The sequence below is a fragment of the Neopelma chrysocephalum genome, unplaced genomic scaffold, assembly GCF_003984885.1.
Source record: "Neopelma chrysocephalum unplaced genomic scaffold, ASM398488v2 Primary Assembly neopelma1_65b, whole genome shotgun sequence".
In the NCBI taxonomy this organism is placed as follows: domain Eukaryota; kingdom Metazoa; phylum Chordata; class Aves; order Passeriformes; family Pipridae; genus Neopelma; species Neopelma chrysocephalum.
Genome location: NW_020897723.1, coordinates 750,699 through 776,680, shown reverse-complemented (window position 1 = coordinate 776,680; position 25,982 = coordinate 750,699). Strand labels below are relative to the sequence as shown.

Genomic DNA, 25,982 nt, shown 5'->3' with positions numbered 1-25,982 from the left:
AGCAGCTTTTCCCATTATCATAGAATCATTTAGGTTGGAGAAGACCTCTGAGGTCACTGAGTCCAACCATTAACCAAGCACGGCCAAATTCACCCCTAAACCATGTCCCCAGGTGCCACATCTACACATCTTTTAAATCCCTCCAGGGATGGGGACTCCACCGTTGCTGACAGCTGCTCATGCAAGGGTGACATGGTAAGTAATGTAAAATGGAAAGGGTTGCCTTGTCTGAAATGAGGTGCTGCCAGAAGTACTTGCCAATTGTTTTTAATTGCAATATCATGATATAACTTATCTCTCTGTCCCAAAGTTTCAACAAAATAGTCTTCCACATAAAATCCCCATGTTGCCAGCTCACATGAGCAGCTCTTTCAGCAGACTTGCCTGAAAAGGCAGCTCTTCAGGCCCCCAGGCTGAACAGCTCATGCTGCTGGTATTGCCTTTGTGCCACAAATGACCAAACTCAGACTGGGGGCAGAAACTTCTTATTTAAAACAAAGCTTCTAGAAATGACACTGCTTCCCTCTGGGATTTTGAAAATGCCACCTGTGCTCCTCCTGGATGTTTTCAGGTACCCTCTAGACATGTTCAGGACTATATAAAAACATGTCCTTTGTGAGTTTAGGTAGAAAATAAGTTTCTAGTGCCTTTCTGAAAAAACAGGTGAATTTTGAATTGTGAAATCTGTCTCACAGTGGGTGGCATTGGTGGAGGGAGTGAGGAGGGGAGATTAGAACAGTGAAGGGAGGGGAAGGAGGGATGTTGCATGTCATTGGCTTGTATTTCTCTGTTCACTAAGGGAGGTATTTCTGTTCTGTAACATTCCCTGCTCCTCCCCTCTCTCCCCACAGCATGGCTGTGCCTTCCTGGTGGATGAGGTGCAGACAGGAGGTGGCTGCACAGGAAAATTCTGGGCGCACGAACACTGGGGCCTGGATGACCCTGCTGATGTGGTAACATTCAGTAAGAAGATGATGACAGGAGGATTTTTCCACAAAGAGGATTTCAGGCCAAATGCTGTAAGATTTTCAATGAAACAAACTCTGTGCTAGTTGGTGACCCACTTGGGAGTGACTGTAACCTCCATGGAAGGGACAAGGTTTCCTTCAGCAATGGAGGTTCAGCTGGATGGGGCTGCTGTTTCACAAATACTTGCTGTGTGCTCACACAACAGCCGTCATCATCAGTTCTTCACTTGTTTTCCAGTTGTTGTCAGTCACCAAGGTCATAAAGCTGGCGGGGGGAGTGGAGAACAGGGTTTAGCCTCATGGAACTAAACTTCAGTACAAAACCCAACCTCAAACTGACACCTTTTCCTGCAGGGCAACTTGAGACCTTCAGAACTTGTATGTCAGCATTGCAGATTCTGTCAGCAAGATTTCCTCTTCACGTTAATGACATTATAGATGCAATAAATGAAAAAAAAAGAGTGAAATTAAGGAGGACAACATAAAGCTTGATGTAAAACCCTCATAGATAATGCTGATTTCCATGTCATCTATAGCTGTGTTTCAATGACATGTCAGAGCAGCAAGACAGAGTGCACTAAATGTGAAGCATGAAGTAGTCACCCTGTGTTTCAGCTCAGCAGGGCAGCGGGATTTTGCTCTTACAACAAAAAAAGGGGGGTTGGTGAGATTAGTGCATGCCTTTTCATACACCAGATGTCTGCACTGCCAGTGTGATGCCTTGCTTTTCTTTATTATAGTGATTTGCCTGTTAACATGTTCCACAACTCTCTTCCCACCCTTTCCCAAGCCCTACCGGATTTTCAATACCTGGCTTGGAGATCCATCCAAGAACCTTATGCTTGCTGAAGTCATCAAGGTTATTAAAACAGAAGACCTTCTAAACAATGCAACCCACGCTGGGAAAGCACTACTGACTGGGCTGCTGGATTTGCAGGTAAACATCTGGAAGGATTGTAAAGAAGAAAAATAAATTTGCTGATGGGGCAGATCTGATCTCATCCAGTTTAAACATTTGGACTGAGGACTAAACCATAATCACAACTCGCTGGTTTAGGTACGTCAATGCAAGTTGAATAACTGTGTGCCTTTTGGATTGAAGTAAACTTTCTTTTACTGACTTAAGAATGTTGGGTTTATACAGCTTAATCCAAAATAGAAAGTGACCCCCAAAATATCTGAGTGTATGAACTGCAGTTAGTTAAATTACTTTGTTAGAAGGTTTTGTTACCACAAGCACCTGTATTTCATCATCCCAAAGTTCTTTTTAAAGGAGGGTGGTTTCATAGTTTGTTCCAATTCTTCTGGGCTGTTTAAACAAGAATATTGCAGCTTTCCCTCCCTTGACTAAGGGAAATTCCTCCCAGCTTCTACTATGGAGCCCCATATGAGATGGAAAGTCAAACAGGGATATAAGGGTAGGCTTGGAGGTGCTCTCCTCACCAAAGGCATGTACAGCACAATCCCAAACACAGTCTCTGTTGTGTGAGCAATCCAGCCCCTGCCCTCGCTCCACTGCAACAGAACCAGGAGGCAGCAGGGTTTCCACCTGGCAGAGCTGAGCTTGCCACCAGGTGCCCTCTGTTCCAGCACCTGCCACGGGCACGTCTCGCCTCTCTTTGCAGGCTCGTTACCCCCATCTCATCAGCAGAGTGAGAGGAAGAGGAACATTCTGTTCGTTTGACACTCCAAATGATGCCACTAGGAACAAGTTAATTACAATAGCCAGAAACAAAGGTAAGGAAGTCTGTGTGTGTGGATGAGCTTCATCTGACAAACAGTAGCATAGGTAATGCTCCTGAATTTTCCTTATTCGGGTGGTGTGTGTGTACCACAGCATCAGAGGAGAGAAGGGAAATGACAAACAAAACCGTATTTAGAGTTTTCTGGAAATACTTGTGTTTTCAGAGACTTCAGACCAGTACATTGCATGGTGTGTATATTTACCAGGCTCTGTAGGTCTGGTGTTACTGGAAGAGATCTATGTAGGGCAGGAGTTTTTGTGACATCAGTCTCTTAGTCCTCTGCAGTGACCTCAGGTGTCCCTGGGCATGGCTTCCAGCTGCAGACAGGCCCTAGAAGGGATCCTCAGGATCCACACCTAACATTCTCTATCCACACCTAACATTCTCTGAATTTGACTATATGTGGGCCCTGGATTTGCTGCTGTCCATTTTTGCTGTTACTCCTATCTCTTGAAATGCATGATGCATCTAAACTGTGGTGAAACCAACATTTCAGAGCGAAAAATACACCATTTTTTGTTCTTTGAAACTAAGGCAGCAGGGAGAGAAGGCAAGCAGTTTGCTTCATGGTAAACCAAGGCTCTGCTTCGAGGCAGGGTAAGCCCAGCTCAGTGGCTGAGTTCTCATTGTGCACAGCCATTTCAAATAGCTGATTTGGGGTTAAAAAAATTGCCATGTATTTAAAGTACTGAAGGAAGAGGTTTGCTGGCATGAGGTATTTTAATTTTTTTGTAATTAAAAATGAAGTAGTTTAAAAACAAAATTGCAGGGAAACCTCCTGTGTCTTGTTGTGGCACCAAGATACTTAACCAGTGGAGTTGAGCTGTGCACTGGGTGGAGTCTTTCCACTGCTGTTGGAATTAGTCCCCATACTCCCAAGTGTTTTATACAATATCTACAGGCACACACAGCGTTCTTCTAAGTTTCTGTGAGTTTTGATGTCCTTCACACCACTGGCCACGTGCTGTATCATGGTGTGGTTAGCAGGGATTTGGGGAGCTTCTGTTGGCCCCCCACAGTGAGGTGAACCTCAGTCAAGAGACCTGCATTTTTGTGGATACTTGGCAAAGGTGGAAATGACTAGAGGACTTACTCTGTTCCTGTTTCAGGTGTTGTTCTGGGAGGCTGTGGAGACAGATCCATTCGTTTCCGTCCCACGCTGATCTTCAAGGATCACCACGCGCACCTCTTCCTGAACATTTTCAGTGACATCTTAGCAAACTTCAAGTAAAAAGCAGTTCCCTCACACTGAACAGCTGATTATGAAATTAGTTTGCATTAATTCATGTCTCCTCTACTTACAAGATAAGTGTAAAGTCATAAACTGAGGTTTGTGTTCTGTGTGTGATCCTGCCCAAGGCAAGCTGCTCCATGCACACGCGCCCCAGGCAGAGCGTTGGCACTGGTCACCAGCAGGTACATGCAGCTGCCCCTCACTGTGCATCCCCTACAACCTGTGGGCCTCCCTCTTCTGGCCTGGGCCATGCCAACTGCAGACTCCTCTCTCCAGCCATGGCCCTGACTATCCATTCTCTGAACAGGACCTGTTTTCACAGGTGAACCCCGATAGATTTCCGTCCAGTAACAGCAACAAGGGTGGCCCCACTTAGGAGCCGCGTGCCTGCCACGTGGGAAGTGCCATTCTCTGGTGGCAGCTGGAATAAAATCGGCGTTTCAAGGAAAGCTCTGCTTTCCAACCACTGCCAAGCACAGTGTTTTACAGAATGATTTCCAGCTTTTTTCCCTCGAGTACAGACATCTGCCCCACGAGGTGGGTCAGGGCACTCCCTGTGCCCAGCCTGCACATGCTGCTTCAGAGGCACCGGTGCCCTCAGCCACACCTGCAGCGCTGCAAGTGGCACTGAAGCACTTGTCCTGTTCTCCTCATCATGGGTGAGTTTTAAAACTTGTGACTTCTCTTACAAGCAGACTTGCACAGAGAAGGCTCTACCCTGAAGTATGTAATTTGACAAAGCTTAGAGAACCATGCAAAGCACATTACTTCCACTTCTGCCAGCAATTCAGAATGATTCCAGATTATTTTACCATTTGCCCAGAACACACAATAGCCATTAATTTATCTATTACAAGTTCTACATGAATACTTGAGGTATTTTATAAAATTACAGCAGAAATGCTTAATCTTAGCCATTATCTGGTATCAGAGCCACTACAGTGAAGGCCTAGTCCTAACTGCACATTTATAATGCAAAGTAATTCTATTTTTGTTCTAATAGTATATTCTAAATCATTGATACTTCAGAGATCTTCTAGAAAGCCACAGGATCAAAAAAAAAAATGTCAACAGTTCATTAATTTGTTTCTCTTCAGAGAATTGTTTTGGATGTCTCTTTACTGTTTGCTTAGGGCTGACTTGAACTAGATCTGGTGCCTTTCTTTTCTTTTTCTTGGAGGAAGCATCTGGATTTTGTTTACTAAGTTTAACTTTCTGTTGTGCACCAAAAAACAGGGACCACAATGGACTTTACAGTTGCCCTATTTAGGACCTGACCACAATTTTTAAGTACATAATAAGAGACAGAGCAGTTAAAAGATTTACGTTTAATACAGCTACCAAAATGTGAAAGGTTTCTTACCTGCTTTGAGAAGTGTTAATCATGGTTTTCCCATTGTAGAGCAGTGGTGTTGGGAAACCCAAGTACACTCACTTCTGCCAGCTGAAACCCAGTGGGATTTCTGTAAACCTCTGCAGAAACCAGAATTCTGGTACCACTGGGCAAAACCTGAGCAGGTTTTTGAACAGAGGTTGTAGAAATCTGGGGTAAGGACCAGTAAATTGGTGTTCAACAAAACCTCATTGTCATTGCTGTCCTTGTAAGCGTATTATCAGCAAAAGGAAAGTCAAACCAAGAACTGTATTTGACAGCATTTGGGAATTAGTTTGTTCAACATATCAGTGCAGTAGTTTTAGTGAATGTCTCTAGCAAGTCTTGTACTTTTACAGAAGCAAAGGTCCAGTAATTTGAAGTCTTACCACATCTTCACTTTTATTATGACTACTCTAGGTGTTTTTATAATTTTTACTGACACTCAGTAACTGTATAATTGTGTACAACGTTGATGAAATCGTTAGAGAATACATAGAAAGCACTGCAGCTGAAGCATATAAAGTTAATATTGTTTACAGCATACTGTGGACAGTGCCAAATAAATGTTTAAACAAATACTTAACTACACTTCATGGTGTAACTAGTAACTGTACACAGATTCATAACAAATGACATCTCATGTGTAATCAATATTCTTAAATAAAATATTTATAATTGAACTTCTGCAGGGCTTTTAATTTTACACCTAGTACATGCCTGAACTGAACCACTAGCGCATATTAAATATATTCTGATGAAGATAAGCCTCCAAAAACCAGTGTATGTGTACAGCCCACTGTATGTATTTTGCTGCCATGGTGTTTACACCAAGAACATTTCTCTTTTCCTTTTGATATTGCTTTGCCACACAGTATCAGCCAAAATTTAAAATCACAGAACCCCATGAGGAAAAGTTCAACATGAATAAATGGTAATTCAGGGTTAGCCTGTGCACTTAAACAGCAATTTTACTTACCTGGATCTGCTGATCCACCAAGAGACAGAAGTTTCAATTTACAGGAGGAAGAGACAGAGAAAAGAACACTCCAGATTATTGGTGAGGGTCAGTTTATTTGCCACTTTCAAATGAAGTAACAGCTAGAAGAGTGGTGTAAGGGGTTAACTTGCTTCTGACAATTCAAAAGATGTGTTACGTGTTACAGGTGATAGGTTTGGTTCTTTCTCAGGTTTAAATTCCTCCCTTCTACTGAGCTTTTGGAAAAGGAGGAGTCATACTAACACCATGGAGTAAGACCATTGTCCTTCATGGATACACGTGCTGCTTTTACCATTCCAGTGGGAAGAAATGTTTTACTGTGAGGGTGGTGAGACACTGGAACAGGGAGGTTGTAGATGCCCCAACCTTGGCAGTGTCCAAGGCCAGGTTGGATAAAGCCTTGAGGAATGTGGTCTAGTGAGAGGTGTCCCTGACCATGGCAAGGGGCATTAGGGTGAGATGATCCTTAAGGTCCATTCCAACCCCTTAATATTCTATGATTAAATGGGGCAGCAATTTCTGTAGAGGCTCCTGAAATGCTGCCCCAGCCTGTAACTTACCCTTACAGCTGAGCTGCCAGTGCCTCTTGCAGCACACACCCTTCTTTTGTCCAGTTACATTCACATCCTGGAGGATCTTGCCAGGAGACCACATCCACCCTCCACAGCATTACACCCATCCTTCCCAGCTGCATCAGCACATAACTCACATTTCACTAACACATAAGCATGTCTGTGTCTGACATTCACCATCACTCATCATGTGTACATACAAGACCAGTTTCAATTTCCAGAGGCTTCCCAACCAACCTGGAATTGGCTAAAAGAAGCACTGATTTGGAGTGAGGGTGCTCTGGCATCTCCTGTATTTCACTTTGAGAGTCTTTCCTGTTTCACAACAAGTGAAGGGGCCAGCTGAGACAGTTGGGGTCAGCACCACTAATGCAGCCCCCTAATGCATGTTCCAAGGAGGACAGTTCAGCCTTGGAAGTGCTGTGACAGCACAACACAGACATCACTGAATCCAACGTGAAACAGACACTCCTCACACCATAAACAAGCTGCAAAGACATTTAATCCAGTGGATTATTCTTTACCACTGTGACTTTCGATCCTGGGTTTGCATAGGAAAAGGACAGGGGTGTCAGTTGGGTAAGCTAATTGAACCTCATGGAACAATAAGCACAACGAACATGCAATATGGAAAATCACTGGAAACGAGCAGCTGTATCACACAAGTTCACCAAATATTTGAGTAAACTTCTCTCTGTCTACAATCTGTCCATACTTAACTGTAAAATATAAAGTATCTGTGCTGTTATACCGTTTGAACTGGAGAAGCAGCTCTCCTTTGCTGTCTCCAACTTCATCCAAAGTCACCACTGTCTCTATGGGACAGTAAATGTCATTCCGTCTTCCCCAGAATGTCAAGTGGGCCACTCTGACAGTTTGACCACTTTCACTCAAGTAGATGAATCCAATAATTCTTCTGAAAAAGTAGCTCATACTATACAACATTGCACCAGCAAAGACTGCAAGGCCAGTTGTGTATAAGAGGATATTCTGAGACACCTCGTTCTGCAGGTAGAGGTACCAGATGGGAGGCAGCGTGACCATGGTGGTGGCAGTCTGCAACAGCTTCAGTCTGGACAGGACCCTGCAGTACTTTATCCCTGGAAACCTGTAGACCAGTTTGAACTCTTCTGTCCTCCCATCCACAGCCTTCTGCTGGACCATAGCAGCAGTGGTCGAATGGGACAGACACACAGACTCTCGCTGTCTCCTGAGATAACTGTTAACACCACTGACTTGCTGGTTTTTTGGCTGCAAACACTCCCACGTGCCAAAAGTCCAGGGCGGGCGAGCATCTCCCCTTCTCCACGACCTTGTCCAGAGCGCCTTCTGCAGACATCTCCCAAAAGCTGGTGCCATGCAGACTTTAGTCCTGGCTGTGCAGAGCCAAGCCTGTAAGGAAAGGTTCCCACAGGTCATCATTTGAGCCCTCGTTAGAACTAAATCACAGTCGGTCCCTCAGTCACCCACGGACAGCAAAGCTCAAGCCCCTGCTCAGAGTAACCTCAAACCAGTGTTCAGTCAGGAAACGGGTGTTCGTGCTCTCATCCCTCCGTGCAAAGCAAGAGGGAAAACACTTTGGATAACACAGTTAACTGAGACAACCAGTCAGCTCAGTGAACGGCCCCATGGCGTCCCCTGCCTCTCTCGCTGTTTGGGTTTGATGTTCGAGCCCCATCAAGGCACTACGGGCCGCTTCAAAGCAAAGAGGGCAGGAGAACGCGGGCTGCCGGGCGGCCACATCGGCGATTTGCTAAATAACCACTTAAATCGCAATTTTAGGGAAACAGGAGAGGAAAAAAAAGCGGACTAGGCACGGGAGAGGGGAGAGCGCTCTACACCGAGAGAGGGCCCGGAGAAAGAGGGACCAGACACTGGGGACGTGCAGGATAAAAGGAAGGAAGGGAACCTGGCGCTGCCCCTGCCGCGGTGTAACACACACGCGAGCGCCAGCGCAGGGACGCGCCGGGAGGGGAAAGGGAAGGAAAGGGAGAGGGAAAACGGAAGGGAAAGGGGACGGGAAGGAAAGGGAAAAGGGAAGGGGAAGGAAAGGGAAAAGGGAAGGGGAAGGAAAGGGAAAAGGGAAGAGGAACCGGCCCGGCCCTGGCAGCCCCCCATCCCACTCCACCCCGTCCCGTCCCTCACCGCCGCCATGTTCCCGCCGCCCGGCGCGGCCGCTCCGCCCCCTCAGGGCGCGCGGGGCCCGCCGGGAGCGAGGGGCGGCCCCGCCGGCCCGGCCCCGCCATGGCCCCGCCGCCCGCAGCGCTCTGTCTGTTCGACGTGGACGGGACCCTCACGGCCCCGCGCCAGGCGAGTGCGGGACGGGGCTCCGGGCTGTCACCGAGGGGCTGCGGGCGCTGGGGGGGGAGCGGGGGGTGTCCCCACAGCGTGCGAGCCCTCGGGCAGCGGGGCATCACGCACCGCGGGCTGGGTGGGCGAACTTGCCGCGCCCCTTAAGGGGAAAACAGAAGAACCCTCCCTGTTTTTTAAAGCCAGTGCCGCTGTTTTGAGGCGGCTGTTGCGGAGTAGCGCTGCGGGGCTCATGCCGCGGGCAGGGGAGGCTGACGGGTGTGTTTGGGCGCAGAGGATCTCCCCGGAGATGGCGGCGTTCCTGCAGCGGCTGCGGCAGAAGGTGAAGGTTGGGGTGGTGGGAGGCTCCGACTTCGCCAAGATCCGCGAGCAGCTGGGCGAGGACGGTAAGGACCGCGCTGATGCAATCCCGAGCTACCCACAAGGAAGTCAGGAAGGTTAAATGTGGGTTGAACCCTGTTCCTTCCCCTCCTCCCTTGCTTCGAACTGTTCCTGGTGATGTCGCGTTGCGCTCAGTCTGTGAAGAGCTGTTTGCTGGCACTTAGAAACTGCAGCGTGTTTGCATTTCACAGGTATCTCGGTATCATATTAAGGGATTGTTACTAATTGTGAACTCCTGGCAGAACCTTGGGAGGGCTTTTTCCCGCTGCTGCTTTACAGTGGAATTGTGTGTGTGACACACACGTGTGGCTGCTCAGCTGTGAGCGCATCCCCGGAGGGTCTGACTTTGTTCACTGCACCACAACCCGCATAACAAACCCCTTTTGTAATGAGGTGCAGCGGTGGACTCTCACCCTAGTCCTACAAGAGGCACTTCCTTTTCTGTGTCTTTAATGGTCTTTACCTAATTGATGCCCCTGACAGCCTTCTGTCATGCTCAGATAACTCAAAACTTGTTTGGTTTCCAAGTGGTCTCCACTAAGCCGTATCATTTTGGGTTGTATTAAGAGTCTCACAACTGCCAGACATCTACTGAAGATTAGTAACACTGAGGAAACAAATGTAAAAGAGCAGTATTTGACTTGCTCTCCACCAGGCTGTGTGCCAGGTTTTTGCAATATTTGAGGTGTTCAGTCACTTCCTTACACTTAACGCAAAGACACATATTTTCAGGAGAGGAAGAGCCTTTGAGCAAAAACACGGGTAACTCAACTGAATGACTTCTTGTGATTTGAGGTGTGCGTTAATCTTGCTGAGAAATGGGAGTGGCTTTGATCCTGTGCTTAATGTTATGCTGCTGAATCTTTCATGCTTTAGGATCTAATGTTTGCTGTATTTTAATCTGTTTAACGTGTAAGACAAACTGCATTAAACATACATGGGGAAAAAGGATGTGTCCCTGTCTTTCTGTTTGCTTGCAGTGGTTGAAAAATTTGACTACGTGTTTCCAGAAAACGGTCTTGTAGCATACAAGGATGGGAAATTCCTGAGCAAGCAGGTAAGTCTGAAATTTCCAGTAGTGGGAAAGAAAAATTTTCTAAGATTTTCTAAAGACTTCACTTTGTTGCTACAGTGCAGTCCTCTGTAATCACCCTTCTAACAAAGGCCAAAACTGCTGCTGTTTTCATGTGTTACCCCTGTTAATGGATCATTCATTTGGCCTGTAATATCAACATAAGTAATGGAGAGTAAACATTTAAAAAGAGATCCTGGCTGAAATTGCTGCCTTGAGCAGTGTTCCAGTTTTCTGCAGGAACAAGCTCCATTTCTTCACGCTTGGCTACAGCAGATATTAACTGCAGTTTTTGTTTAGGGCTGCTGCCTCTGGCCCACAGTTTCCTTCTAAACTAGGTGCAAGTAGGAAGCATATTAAAGGACAGTTTGGTGTTATGGTTAAAAAATGAAAAAGTAAACAAAAATAAAAATGAGAGCCTTCGGTTAATACCATGTGTGCATCAACTGAGAGTTACTGATTGAAGGCATGTTTGTTCCTCTGTGGTATTAACCATGCCCTGATTATCCAATGTCTGTGTTTTCCGTGTGACTTGCTTTTAGAATCTCAAATTCTGGACCCTTGGTTGAATGGTGTTTATTTTGTTAGAGCATTCAGGGTCACCTGGGCGAGGACATTCTTCAGGATGTAATCAACTACTGCCTGAGTTACATTGCAAAGATTAAACTGCCAAAGAAGAGGTATGTGCACACACATCTCACGTAGCCATGTTCTCCTTGTTACAGTGTTGGACATCAGGATGTAAAGCTCAGCTCAGGCTGCTGAGCAGAAAAAAATGAGTAATTTGTGGTTTTGGAACACTGTGTATGTGAAACAGCTCAATCCATGCATACAAAGACAAGCTCCCAGCTGGAGCACAGGATTTGAAATATTGATTCAGCATTTTTATTTAAGAGGGAAGGAGACTCAGTGTTGAAGTAGGAGTGTTTCCTTGATGTGTTTGGAATTCAGCAGCATAATGTTTTCCAGAGAGGAGAGGTGTGCAGCAAGACCAGCTCCGTGTGATACATGAGGTGCAGCACTAAAATGCACCATGTGAGGCAGGGCAGGACCTGCCCAGATTGATGTGAATTTTGCAGCTTTACCCCAAAACTGACAGCTTGGCCTGTCAGGCTCTGAGGATTGGGTTGATGGGATGCCCCAATTACACTTTTAAAACCAAGCTGTACTTTTAACAGTCAGAAAGGATGACGTTGAGATTGCCAGGTTGAAATAAAAGTCCAAAATACTCCTTGGTGCCAGAGGTATTGGTTCCAATGCATACAGTGAGAGGCTGAAGGATGCAGCTGATTCTCATAGTGTTTTGATCGACTTTTTTCATCTACTTTCTGTCTTGTTAATCAATCCTTTTCCAGAGGCACTTTCATTGAGTTCCGGAATGGGATGTTAAATGTGTCCCCCATTGGAAGGAGCTGCAGCCAGGAAGAACGACTTGAGTTCTATGAACTCGATAAAGTGAGTTACAGCTCTTGAAAAATACCCAGCTCTCCTGGAGGAGGCAGTTACAGCCAGGTTATGATTTTTAAAAAACTTCTCTACTTTCTGCAGTTTTTTTTATTGTAATCCATGTAGTTTAATGAACTTCTTCATTCAGACCTCAGCAAATAGGCAATAGTTTTTTTGTTGCAATGATTAACAATGATTAGTTGCAGAAGGGGTGGGTTTGGCTTATGTTTCTTTTAATCCAGAACACCCAACCTCTACACACAGGATAAAAATGCTGTCCTAGATAAAACCATTCCTTGGTGAGCTCTTCAGTGTACCAGTCTGTATCCATTCAACTCAATAAAACTATTCCTTTTCTTGTCCTCTGCAAAGCCTTTTAAGGCAGAATTTTAACAGCTGAGGTCAAACTGTTCACCATTTATCCTCCTTTGTACACAGCTAAATGTGCAAGGCTGAAATGAATCTGAGCCCCAAGAGTTCTGTTTCCTGCTACACCACAACAACTGTTTCTGACTCAATAAAAAACCTGAAACTTAATTCCTCAAAAGCAGACTTTATCTGTGACTCAGTTAATGGATGCTGAAGGATATCTAAGATATCTAAGCATTCTGAAAAAACCCTTCTTGGAGTATACAGCCTCAGAAGAGCAGTATCAGTTTTTTAGACTCTTCCTATGCTTCAGTCTTCCCATTTGTAAAACTGAATTTTTCTGGGAGTTGAAGCACACTTTTGTAGCGTTCTAAGATTTTCAGGTGGAAAAGCAAATATCACAGCATATATGTGAAGTTTTGCTCTTTTATTCTTTTAACAAGTTGGTAACAGATTAAAGTGGGAAGATTCTCAGCGTGTTGCTAGTAATAATAAAATGTGGCTATATCACAGTCCTGGTACTCAGACCTCTGGATATTTTTGAGATGTTTTTTGGGGGTTATCTTTTAATTGATGAATTAACACAGCATGTAACTGATATGTGGTTTTGTTTTGTTTTTTCTTAACAGAAGGAGCATATAAGAGAGAAATTTGTGGCTGATTTACGAAGAGAATTTGCAGGCAAAGGCCTCACGTTTTCTATAGGTAATGCATTAAAAGAATGTAATTTAAAACATCAATTAATTTAAATTTAATTTAAGTCATATTGTCTCGTGGCTGTGACATATCCCATCTCATTTGTGTGACAGTTCTCACTGGGGGTGGTTGCAGCCAAGACTGAGCCTCTTTTTCCTCTTAGGCTTTCATTTGGACATTTTAATTGAGATCCATCAACAAAGAGAACTTCATTGCTTGTCATCAGTTCATTGTCCTTTAATGTCAGTTGTATGACTGATTCTGCTCATTTTGAAACATATTATGTGCTTCTATTTAGTCAAGAGTTGTTTCTGTGAATCAGTTTTAATCAGAACTATTCCATCAGTGCTGTTCAGTTGCCCTTGGTTCTTCAGCTCTAACTGCATTGTGTGGGAGGAAGGAAAGAATCCAAAAGCAAGTGCAAGCTTAAAGAGAAAAATTATAATAGAGAGGGAATTAATATTCCATGCATTTCTTCTTTTTTCCCTTCTCCCCTAATATATTACCACATTCCTGCCCTTTGCTATTTTTCAGAAAGTATGGTTGCCATTAGTGCTGTGGTATTGAAGCACTAAGGCAGAAATGAACTGAAATGCAGCTCTCTTGAAGCATGTTGTAAAAACCTTTAAGGCACCTGCTTCAACTGGGGATCATGCTTTTAGGTATGGGGAAGTCCAAGGATACAGAACTGGAACAGCTGTTGTCCTCTTAGGGTGTGTTAAAAAGGCTGATTTCCTCCTTTTTCTATTCTGAAGGCCTTAGAAAGTCTTTTGCCTAAGACTTTATGGCTGTAGATAGACCTATGACTGCTTTCATTTGTGTCCTTTCTTTCCAAAATTGAAGAGATTAAATGTAATTCTTTCTAAAAGGTTCACTTTTTGGGAACATGCTAAGACTTTCATATTTGTTTAATGGATAAATAATCATCTCTAAATCACAACTGTAATAACTGATACCCTATAAAACACTTTCTGTACTTACAAGACTTATCTCCAGGCTCTCATAATATTTCTGTGGCTTCTGCAAAGCTCCCTCTGCCTAAAATCTTACCCAGTTTAGGATTTCTTCACTTCCTCTCCCCTCAGAAATGTGTTCTTACAATCAAACCAGTCTGCTTGGTTCATCTCTATCCTAGGAGGGCAGATCAGCATCGATGTGTTCCCCGATGGCTGGGACAAGAGGTACTGCTTAGGAATTGTTGCCAATGATGGATACAAGACTATTTATTTCTTCGGAGACAAGACTATGCCAGTGAGTACATTAGTTTGTTATATTAATTTCAGAGCTGCTTTAAAGCACAAGGACTGTAGGTTCTAACATTCTGACCTAATTCCTGACGAGAGCTGAAGTCAGGGTACAAACACATGTCCATGTTTACCTGGCTGTGCTGCTGGGGGAGAGCTGGGAGGTTTTCCTTCTGTTTCCTGAAGTGAACACAAGGTTCTTGACAGACTTAACAGAAATTGTTTGTAAATGGAGCTTCTGTAATTCTCTTAAAAACCTAGGTGACGTGACTATGTGATAAACTGATTATCCTCTGTGGTTAGTGTAGATTGATGCTTCCTGTTGGCTGGTGTTTATTAAACATATTTATTTCCCATTTAATTTAATTTAATGCTGTTCCTTTGCTCACCACTGTCTCCACATTGGGGAAGTGAACATAGTCCCTGTCCCCCATCATTGGGCTCAGCAGGGCAATTCAGAGGCTTTTAAAACTCCTGAGCAGAGACCTGACAAGAGCCTGTGAGGCCAATGGCAAGCACAAGGACTTGGATGAAATTAAAGCTGTCTGAATATGGCCAAGGGACAGGGTCAGGCTAAGTTTTACAAGAAAAGGCTTAGTTTTACAAGAACTTGGAGTTATAAAACTCTGAAGTTACAAAGAACTTTACAGATTTATAAACTTGAAAAGGTGAAATTTTATAAGGAAAAGACAATTAAATTAAAGGGGTTTTCTGCCCTGACAGCAGCTGCAAAAGTAATCACCTGGCATGGAGTTCATGGACAGTTCATTTTAAACCCTGTAAGTGGCAGTGCAGCATTTTCAGTGTTGAAGTACCAAGAGCTGCTGCTGACCCCATGAAAGCAGAGCGGCAAACAGAAACTTGGGAACTGCTTCCTGCAGTGCTCCCTGTGGTTTTCGGGGATCTCTGCTCATGCAGGTGGCACTGCTGTTGTTCCCTGAGCCTTGTCAGGTGTCCTGTCACTGCAGGCCCTTGGAAAAAGGCCCTTCTTTCCATGTTTTCCTTTATGTGTCCATTTTGTGTGATTATATGTTAAATAAAATTAAATCCTCTTCTGCTTTCAGGGAGGGAATGACTATGAAATTTTCACAGACTCCAGAACAGAAGGCCACAGTGTCACATCCCCCCAGGATACCAGAAGAATCTGTGAAGAGCTATTTTTTAAATAAAAGACTTTTAGAATTCACACTTACAGGACGGTTAAAACAGCTTAATAACTTGAGACATCATCTTCATTCTGTATTGTAACTGTTTAATGAATAGCAGGTGCTTTGCAGGTCAGTCATTACTGAAGGGAAATGTTTTAATTGGACCCCTTGCTGACCAGGGGAAGGCAGCAGAGCACACTTCACACCATCCTTTCAAATACTGTTTTCTTTTTGTTTGGTTGTGGGTTTGGGGTTTTTTTATATTTTTTGTTGGTTTTTAAATCATCAGTAAACATCCTTAACTAATTAATTACATTTTAGGGGGGAAGGGGAGGTATAATCTGCCTCTAGTTGATTTATGGTCTTGAAACTGGCCTGCAAGGCTTTATCCCTAGTTTTTTTTATTTTGAAGCTGCTTTTTAAAAGATGCTTTTTATAAGAGTTTGTTTTTTTTTTTAAATACTGCCTTGTGCTATAAAATCATGAATTATAAGACAGTTGGACTTTCTTGTCTGAAACTAGAAGATGAGTAGAAGAGACAGGATTTATTTCTTCCTGGAGGTGGGAAGATTGAACTGAGCCATAAGTTCCTGACCCCACATGTGTTCCAGTGTGTGGTCAGAAGGTGCTTCAAGTCTCCCACCCCTGGGAAGGCTGGACCAGCTGGGGCCAAAGTTACCTCCTCAGAATGATTGTGGTGCTAAGGCACAGTCAGATCATGGTACCTACACTCTGCAGACTACTAAAATCTAAAAAATAAAAAATTTGTAAAGATAATCAAAGTAACTTCATCACAGTAACAAAATATATTTCTGTCACTTTCTGATAGTTTTCTGATTTTCTTTGTAAGAAGGAAATTAAGGGTAAATGAGATTTTAGTACTAAGAAAATTACCTGAATAATGTTTCTCTTAAAATTCAAGTCAACACCTGACAATCCATGTAACTGTTAATATTACTTTTCTCATCTGGCATTACGAAAGTAATCTTGTGTATGAACAATTTGATTTAGTGACAGGGAAATAAATCTCGTCATAAAAAATTAGTGTTTCAATTTGTCATTTTGGCAAATAAAATACTTTAAGCAGAACCTGTTGCATGCTGCCTGTCTGTACAAAGAAATGAGGGACCTGAATCTTTCCAATTCCAAGTTTATGTGATACCTGCACAGTAAAAAATAAAGGGAGAATACAATCTTTGTGTACCAACCCAAATCCTCAGAAGAGCTTACGAAAAAGGAGAGGGAGCTGTAATGCACCTCATGCATCAAAACTACCTTGTCTTCTAATGTTTTCTTATATAAAGCCTTTAAATATCAGACACCTGCATTCTCCTTGATCCTCTTCACCACCACCTACCCAGTGAGCAGACTGACGACATGTTAAAGCATTATAATGGTCGCATTTATTGTAAAGAAAGCAGAGTGTGATACTCCAACAAGCTGGACAGTGATAAATCCACCACTACCGAGTCTTAAGGGTCATAAAAAACAAAGCCAAACTCCAAACCCCACTACAGATTGGTTGTTACCATACACCACAGTGTGATACTGGTACAGCTCAGGTAAAACAAGCCAGCACAGCAGTTACTGACCTCCACACCTCAGAACAGATCCTCTGCCCTGAGTTTTGGGACATGTCCTGACAGCAAGCACCTGCTGGGAAAACTGCAAATAGGCAACTGGAGTTACACTGTTTCACACAACTAACAAGAGCTGTGCCATCTTTTTTATTTTTATTTTTTTAATTATTATTATTATTTGCAAAGTCAATAAAAATCCACTGTTAGGAACGTAATAGAGAAAAATGCTGCATTTGAAAAAAAAAAAATATGTGGAAGGCAAATAGGAACAGAACTAAGTTAGTTGCACTACAACTACATCAAGGGAAGAGTGACTCTATCACAATCCTACCAAGCAAGTTTTCCTGGGAAACAGATGCAGAATGTACTTCACCAAGACAGCTGAGCCTGTTGAGTAACTCACACAATATTTTACACAGGGTCATCTGAGCAGCACAGCCTGCTGTTGGGAAGGGCAGTTATCCTGCCTGCCTGGTGGCACACCATGGCAGAGAGGCAACTGTCTGCCACCCAGAAGGTCATCTTCAGCCTTGTCTTAATTCAGACACAGTCAGAGGCTATGAAGTATCCACTATTCTACAGCTTTCTACCCCTTACCTTGAACCAAATTTTTTTAATTTGGGTTGGAACTTTTTGTTTGTTTTTTTTTTTTAATACTGGCCTATAAAATTTGTTGCTAATCAACCATCAAGGCACCTAAGTAAATTCACAAACAATCCTGACTTTACAACCACAATACAGTTTCCACACTGCTGCAGCCACACCATGTGCAAATGGTGCACTGGAGTGTAACCACTAGATGGAGAATTTCCACCTCGTGGCTGCTGCTGTTTGTGAACTTCCTTCCACGAGGACAACAAATTGCAGCAATGAACACCTCTCTCTCTCAAGGCAAGGCATTCAGGCACTGTTATCAGCAATAAATGTACTGCAACCCTACAGAAGAGCAGCCCAAGGGAGCAGAGGGCTCACACAATGCCAGGGTCTCGGAGTTATGGCCATCTGCACTAGAAGAGCTCTCCTTAAACCTCTCCCTGCTCCCCCTGGGCATTTCCTGGAATCAGTTCACAAGATAAAAGAAAAAAACCAAACCTCCCCTCCTCCACCAAGCACACAAACTAGGTCTCTTTAAATACATTTTTTGTAAACACATTACGCTAGATTTTTTTTTCATTAGCATTTGAATTGCCTTTTTTTTTTTTAAATCAGGCCAGCTATAAAAAACGGTAATTCTGGCCTGCTTCTGCTTTATTGAAAACTGCAGTGTTTCCTCCTGCAACAACACGTGGAATATTTTCAGGACAGGTCCCCTTGCAGGCAGCTGTTGAGCAGTGACCACACGGGTCAACCCTGGGACACCTCAGGGGCTGACGACGTGCCCCGACCAGGTCTCGTGCTTGGTGCCAGGGGCGAGGTGGGTGATCACCACCTCCACTGCCTGCAGCTTCTCGTTCTTCGGGGGGATGGTGCACATCTTGTAGGTGACCTCGTCGCCCGCCACAGGAACGTACTCGCCCTCGATGCTGCGGAGGGGAAGCTCCAGTTAGTCACAAATCACATAAACACTCCTTTGCAGCTTATTTAAGTTTTTATCATAATAATTATCTTGGATGCTTAAGGGTTTTTTTACAGATCCTATCGTCCACCAAAGTCTGTTTGGTCGATTTTGGTTGTCTTGCAGCAAAATGCTATGGAAATACTATAAACGCCGCCACCACCCTAAAAAAAACAACCAATCAAAAAAAATTCAAAATGAAAACAGAAAAACATGAAAATTCCCACTCTAATATACATTAAAGAATACTCCAGCTTGGGCAACATCACTGTGAACTGAGCACCAGCACCTCACCCACCAGCAGCACTAGAGGGCAGGGCTGATGCTGTTTGGCACTTACTCTGGGGATATGGTTTTTAAACTACAGAAAGTTGATCCTTTTCTTTTTCCCCCTCCTTCTCACTTAAGCTTTTGAAGTTTGGGTTTGGGTTTTTTCCCCTTTTTTCTTTTTCAAAAAAGGGTTGTGCCATGTAATGGAAAGATTTTACCTTTAGATGACTCCACCGTAACAGTTTGTGGTATGAAAAAAAACCCAAACAAAAAGAGCCCAAGTGAGCTGTGGTGTCAAATATTTCAAAATTAAATAAAAATAAAAATAAATAAAAATAAAAATAAATAAAAATAAAAATAAATAAAAATAAATAAAAATGAAAATAAATAAATAAAAATAAAAATAAATAAAAATAAAAATAAATAAAATAAAAATTAAAATAAAAATAAAAATAAATAAAAATAAATAAAAATAAATAAAAATAAATAAAAATAAATAAAAATAAAACTAAAAATAAAAATAAATAAAAATAAATAAAAATAAAACTAAAAATAAAAATAAATAAAAATAAAAATAAATAAAAATAAATAAAAATAAAAATAAAAATAAATAAAAATAAAAATAATAAAGAGAGTTGTACCACCCAGATGTGTTGCACTGCAGAAAAACTCATCCAGCACTCAGGAAGATTTCCAGGAGTCGCTCACTCCTACCTATCCCCCACTAGTGTGATGCCACGGGATGCCGGAGGACTTTCACTGTGCATTTGTAACTGCATGTGAGTCCTTATCCTGAGTCAGTGGGAGATGGCCAAAGGGCTGTCACCTTCTGTTCAGAACAATGTGCTGATGACACAGAGAATTGCAAAGGGCAACAGCTTTCCTCACCCTGTGCCCAACATCAGAGCTTTGTAATAAAAATCCCAGCATGTGCCAGTGAAGACCAGCAGAGATTTCTCCAACCTGCATTGCCATGAGGCTCTGACAGTACAAACAATGCTCCTTCACCTTTCTTTAAATACACCTACACGAGTCCATGACCACCTTCCCCTTCTCTGACAGCCTAGGCCCTAGATTTCTTATTGTTTAAGGGTTTTCAGTGTCTCAGCAGCATCTGCATTTGGGAACAGACAAACACTAATAACAAATTCTACCTCGTTGGTGTGACTTGCTTGTGAACTCCTATTAACTGGAGGTAAGATTTGGGTTCAGGAAAGAAAAGAAAAAAAAGCCATCTAGGTCAGAAGTTTGTCACACCCCGCTGGGTTTGTTATTTGCCTTCACTGGGAGCATGGTCACACCACCCAGGAATTGTACCCCACGTGTTTCTGTTAATAGCAGAGATCTCAGATTTTAGCAGTGCCCTTCATATCCACTCTCATCTCATGACCCATTACTGTTTGGGCTTTTCTATTGCAGGAAAGACTGGCAGGGCTGATAGGAGGTAAATTCACTGGCCCTTACTGCCAGCTGTGACTTCACATCAGAGTTTGCTTCTCCCCACAGCTCTGCAAAACTTCTTTAGCTTCATCTCCTGCACTGCCTCTGCCCAACCCTTCCTCCTTTGAGGGCTGCCTCAGCTTCTGCTCCTCTCTGATCCCTTGTGAGTGCTGCTCAAGGAGCTGGTGCCAGGCTGTGCTGGAGCAGAAGCAGCCAGGGACAGAATGGGTAACCAGGCATGTACAAAGGAAGCTAAAACTGACCCATAAATCAGAATTTCTCGCATGGGAAATTCAAAAGAAAAGTCATTGTTTGCTTACTGATTGTATCAACATGATATTGAAAACGCTCCTGTATCTGAATATGGATCTAAAACCTGCTGTGAGGAGTTAAAGGCAGTCCCAAGGCCTGTGGCTTGAAATGGGTGTCCTTCAGACTTTATTTCCCTCTATGCCAGAGCTGTCTGTGACTACAGGAATGAGACCCAAGAGGGCATGTCCTAAGCTGAACTCTTCTGGCAAGTGCCTGGGAAAACAGGAGTAAACTGAAGGCAGAAAAAATATTTACAGAAAAATCAAGATAAAGCCTCCTTCATCAGACCTGACAGCCCTTTCCAGCCCATGCAGGCTGATCCAGCTGACCTTTATTAACGACCAGAGTCTCCAGGCCAACCTGTCAGCCCAGTCCTGTATCACACCACATTCAAGCTCCCACATCTGACTCCTGCTGTGCTGTCCTCTCCAGTTACTGCCTTCATTTATACCCCACTTTCCCCACTTCCAACAGGTTTAAGATTCTTTCAGGTGTGAAGGGATTGCACATCCAATCCTTACTTTCCTTTCAGAAGCAAAGATTAACTTATCCTTTCTACTGCCAAAGGAATTTGCCAACAAATACCCTGCAGTTTACCCTGACTTTGAAACAGGATTTCAGGCAAGGATGTACTTGCTGGTGCTGCATCAGAGCCTGACAAGGGGATGTGAAGTCCCGAGAAGAGACACAGGTGAGGGTCAAACCACGAGTGAAAATGGGAATGGCACATAAATCACACCACCTTTCCTACCTGAACCTCTTGAATGATCCCTTGTAGCCAAAAATATTGTTGCCATAGAGCTAAAACCATATTGCCATGAGCAGTAACTCTCAACACAGCCCATGCAGGTTGTCAGCCCCAGCTGAGCAAGGCAGCACCTTTCCATGGAAGGCAACGCAGCACAGGCATTTTATCTGCACAAGGGAACATGGGATGAGCAAAACACAGCGAGCAGAAACATTCCCAGATGGGTGTCATGAACACAGACAATGAGAGCTGAAGCAGAAAGGCTGCACTGACTCAGGTACAGCTGAGCCACTGCAACGAGCCACGACGACACACGTTTGTTCGTGGGGCCTCAAGCACCAGGACCAGCTGCAGACAGTGTTGCAGGGAGCACAGGCACAGCAGATACGTGGGGCAGGAACTAAAGCAGCATCTCCTCTTGGCATTACAGCCCTTGGCACTGCCTTTGACTGCTGCACAGGGCAGGAACACACACCGCGAGCAGCGAGATCACCACTGTGAAAGCATCAAATGAAACGGATGCCCTGCCCAGGAAGGGATCACAGGTTTGGCTGAAAGGGTTTGTTTTTAAGAAACAGGAACCTTACGTGTTCTTTAAAAGCTGCTGTGAAACAGGATGAGCCACAGTTAGCAAAATAAACACCTGAAATCTGCAAAAGTAGGTAGGTATGGTTAATGGAAAAGGAAAGTGGATTCACAGTCTCCTGAAGCAGCAATATACAAAGGTTTAAAGCTCCCGAAAAATGGAGATAAATTAGGTATTACTTGAATCTTCAAAATCAAGTGAGGAAGTACAGCTTGAGCACTAAAAAGGATGGGTGTTTTGTTGGGGTATGTTTGGTTTAAAACTGAAATATGACTATGTACCTGGATGGGTTCTGGTAACAAAGGTGTTGCAGATGTACTGGTAACCAAAGTGATCCTGTTTTTCCAAGAAATTAAGACCAAGTGAATCAAAACACACACAGGACTGCAGTGCCCGAAGTACAACAAGCTGCAGCCAGGGAGATGAGAGGCAAAGGGCCCAGCCCAGACTGCAGGACACACTCAACCATCACTGAAAGCCACTGCATCCCTCAGCACTTGTTAGGTGACTGTTTGGGGCACTCTCTAAGCAGTCCCTGGTCTGCAAGTGAAAAAAACAAAATATTTGTTGACCCACATTTCTTATGCTGAATCATGAGGTTAAATACTCCTGCTCCTTCTACTAAACAGATCAGATTAGCCCCAAAATCTGCACAGCCCTAAGCATTACCCAGAAAGGTGCACTTTCCTTCACTAGAAAGCACTTCTTGCAGGGCTGAGCATTATGCTGACAGCATCATACCTTTTCTTGGTCTCTTTCCTTATTCAAATTGACACTAGAAGAGACTGAAGCTGTGATAAAACCTCATTTGACCCCAACATGTCTTCCTCTAATCCTCTAATTTGTAGCCTTTCCTTGCTTGTTGAGGTGACTCTAATCCATCAAGGCCATCCTGTCCTTTGCACAGCTGTGTGAAAAGGCTGCGGCTACACAAACATCTCCAATTTCATTTTTTGCCTTAGGCCTTTACACTTTTCTCCCACAGATCAGATATTCTTTTCTTTCCTGCAGCTTTCTGGTCACCAGTCATTCTTGGTGCCTAACAAATAGGGGATTATTAACTCATTGCCCCCAGTGCACATGAAAAGCAAGAGGACAAAGGTTCCAGCCTGCAGCCTGAATAAATGTTAGTGAACGGTGTTCCCTGCACACTGTTTGCCCACCAAATGCTGCTCCTGGGATAGACACACTATTGCTAGCACTGCTATTGCTACACGATGCTGAGAGGCAGAAACAAGCAACATGCAGACTGTGCAGCACTTCTGATGCTGTCAGGAAAGAACAGCAGGATGGCACTTGAGAGGTGAGGAGATGGTGGCACTGGAGGCAGAGCCCTACACAAAGCTCTACACAAGATCCTCCATCACGAAGCAACTGCCTTAAGGGCTGAGAGGGAAATGAACGGGGAAAGACCAGAGAAAGTAAAACAGAGTTGTTGGAACAGATTCGGCCTACAACAGACACTCTATAAACAATGTAAGTTACCTGGATAGTTTGGTAAAGGAAGTTAAACATAGACTTTTTTGATGCTATATATTGATTAAATATTTTTAGATCTGTATTTTTTACTTTTACCCTAACTATATGTTAAATGTTGATCTAGAGGAAAGTGGAGATATTCACAGCTATTTGAGATATCCATTATTTTGAATCAAACATGCACACTTATATCTATTTATCCAGGAATTTTAAAACACTGGAACAACTTCAAGCTAAAAATAGGAAATGCTTTCCTGATGTTAGTGTCAGAGTGAGACACAATAGAGTGAGTCTTAGATTATCCAGCAACTCCCATTTCCCAGCTCAGCGCCAGTCTGGTATGGTGGAGCATTTTATCCTGCACTATTTTTAGGAAACTGGGAGGTTATTAGGAAATTACCTAAATATGGAATGTTCTAGTTCTTCCTTCTCACAGCTGCTATTCATATTCCAGGGCTCCAGCTAAACCTCTTGAGACAAAGACTAAGTCACGTGGAAACATTTTTGAACAAGAGTTTTCAGTGAATTCCAAGCCTTGCTGATCACCAAGCCTGCCATGGATCACACCAGGCAGCACTTCCCACGGATCAATGGGCTCTATTATCTTGTGGGCTTCTTAAAGTTCATTTAACACCTCAACATGCCTCCCAGGAAACCTGTATTTTCATTTAAGAGCAGGACCTGACAGAGTAATGAACTACAGTGAGTTACTAATCCCAAATGCCCTCCCATGCAGTCCCAGTGCAATCCAACAGCTCCAGCAAGGCCAGGGATGACCTTATCAAGCTGTCCAGCAGGCAAAGCAGAAGCAGGGCTGCCTCTCCCCACCAGTCAACCTTGTAACTGGGACAGACAAGAGTAAAGAGGCTCAAACACTGAAGAATCCCAGCTGTTAATATCCAAGGTCTCTGCTAATGGATTTCCCTGTTCTCTGTGCTGAGAGAACTACCCAAGAGCTGCCTGGGACAGAAGCTGCACCTCCCCCCCAGTACAGTGGATGCCCAGTTTTCTACCAAGATCTCTAGTCATGGTGTTGGAATCCATGCTCAGGGATGGTTATGGCTTTGTATCTGCTCTCAGCAGCTGGTTCAACACCAGGCAGCACAGCACACTCCATAAGAAACTGGCAACCATAAGAGAAATATTTCCAAGGATGCTTATGTGAGCTCAGTCAGGGGTACAGAAGATGCCTGTTCCTGCAAGCACCCAGCTTGGATCCTGTCACAATCACACCTACTGTTTGCACGTGGAAACCAAAGCCCAGGGCAGTTCTGTTCTATGCTCACTAACCACAAAGAAGCTCCATCCTCGGGTGGCCACAGCCTGCAGTGCCCACTGCCTGCCAGGCAGAGTGCAAGTCTTGGCTTTGACCTGCTAAACTTTGTATCATGTAGGTAGAGAATCTGGGAGGATTTAGCCACAATAACAACTACAGTAAGCTGGCTCTCCTGCATGCACCAGTGCAATGTGAGTTCTCTGCTAACTGGGGAACCCTTAGGAAAAAGATTATCTGTGTTCTATTGATTTCCAAACCCCTCTCAAGAAGGATCTGGAATTCTGCTGCCTCTCCTTCCTACCTCAGATAATCTACTTATTTCAGACTTCAGCAGATGCAGCAAGGCACCAGAAAGGGAGCATGTCAGGAAGGAAGTGTGCAGTCCAAAGCAGGGAAGTCATCAAGTGCGTTCAGTATTTTGAAGGAAATCAGAAAGCTCAGATTTGGCCTCCCAGCAGCCCCAGAGCAGTTAGTTCCAGTCAGCAGAAACTGTTTTGCTGCTAATTCACAGAAAAGGGAGAGATGTCAGAAGAGTTTGTTCTCTCAGCTCAGACTCAGCTCGCAGATCATTTAAAGTTATCAGTTAATTTCAAACACATATTGTTACACTCCTCAGAGAAGAGATGTGGCATTAATGCTTTGCATTAAACAGTGATCTGGCAGAAAATCAGAGGAAAGAAAGGAGCATGAAAAGATGATCTCTCCATGGATATGAATAGCTCAAAGCCAGCTCCTCAGTGCAGCAGGAAAGCAGCAGGGACAAAGCTGGGTCCTCCCTGCAGGAAGATGCAGCTGACAGTACATCTCTAGCACAGCCAGGAACTGAGAGGGAACAGCAGAATGGGACTGTATCCCCACCTGGGAGAGACCACGTCTGTTCAGCACTCCTGAGTTACAGGCACTGCAGCCACACTCTCCTGAGCTCACACCACAGTGCACAAGCAAAGCAGAGTAAACTCAGGATCTCTCCAGGGACGCTGTGTGTCAGCATCCCAGGGGAAGCACAGCATCAGTTCTCCAAAGCCATCATTACACATGGGGTCAGCCTGAAGGACAGCCTGAAGGCCTCCCTGCAATGCAGCATTTTCCCCTCCAGAGCCAAGTACTGGCAAACTGCAGAAAACCCACAAACACTGCATGTTTTTTCTGTTTCATTATATCTGCTGCTTCGGCAAAATA

General features: G+C 43.9%; 4 protein-coding genes across 7 annotated transcripts in view; 2 read left to right on the top strand and 2 right to left on the bottom strand.

Annotated features, from left to right (window-relative positions):
• Positions 1-6,002, top strand: part of ABAT (4-aminobutyrate aminotransferase) — a 52,699-nt gene extending 46,697 nt beyond the window's left edge. For both annotated transcript variants that reach the window (XM_027684013.1, XM_027684014.1), the window contains exons 13-16: positions 852-1,019; positions 1,759-1,905; positions 2,594-2,705; positions 3,823-6,002. In XM_027684013.1, coding sequence (XP_027539814.1) covers positions 852-1,019; positions 1,759-1,905; positions 2,594-2,705; positions 3,823-3,944 — 549 coding nt within the window. In that variant the 3' untranslated portion in view covers positions 3,945-6,002. The remainder of the gene's footprint in view (positions 1-851; positions 1,020-1,758; positions 1,906-2,593; positions 2,706-3,822) is intronic.
• Positions 6,003-6,367: 365 nt separating this feature from the next.
• Positions 6,368-9,052, bottom strand: TMEM186 (transmembrane protein 186). The gene is made up of 2 exons (XM_027684015.1): positions 9,037-9,052; positions 6,368-8,283 (listed from the first exon to the last, which is right to left on the bottom strand). The coding sequence occupies exons 1-2, from the start codon at positions 9,043-9,045 to the stop codon at positions 7,549-7,551; spliced, it is 744 nt and encodes a 247-aa protein (XP_027539816.1). The 5' UTR covers positions 9,046-9,052; the 3' UTR covers positions 6,368-7,548.
• A 53-nt stretch (positions 9,053-9,105) lies between these two features.
• PMM2 (phosphomannomutase 2) lies at positions 9,106-16,601 on the top strand. Its single transcript, XM_027684047.1, has 9 exons — positions 9,106-9,201; positions 9,476-9,587; positions 10,563-10,639; positions 11,243-11,334; positions 12,010-12,109; positions 13,099-13,174; positions 14,301-14,416; positions 15,474-15,651; positions 15,909-16,601. The coding sequence occupies exons 1-8, from the start codon at positions 9,136-9,138 to the stop codon at positions 15,576-15,578; spliced, it is 744 nt and encodes a 247-aa protein (XP_027539848.1). The 5' UTR covers positions 9,106-9,135; the 3' UTR covers positions 15,579-15,651; positions 15,909-16,601.
• A 700-nt stretch (positions 16,602-17,301) lies between these two features.
• The window catches only part of CARHSP1 (calcium regulated heat stable protein 1), a 38,134-nt gene continuing 29,453 nt past the window's right edge, over positions 17,302-25,982 (bottom strand). For all 3 annotated transcript variants that reach the window (XM_027684051.1, XM_027684050.1, XM_027684049.1), the window contains exon 4: positions 17,302-18,660. In XM_027684051.1, coding sequence (XP_027539852.1) covers positions 18,498-18,660 — 163 coding nt within the window. In that variant the 3' untranslated portion in view covers positions 17,302-18,497. The remainder of the gene's footprint in view (positions 18,661-25,982) is intronic.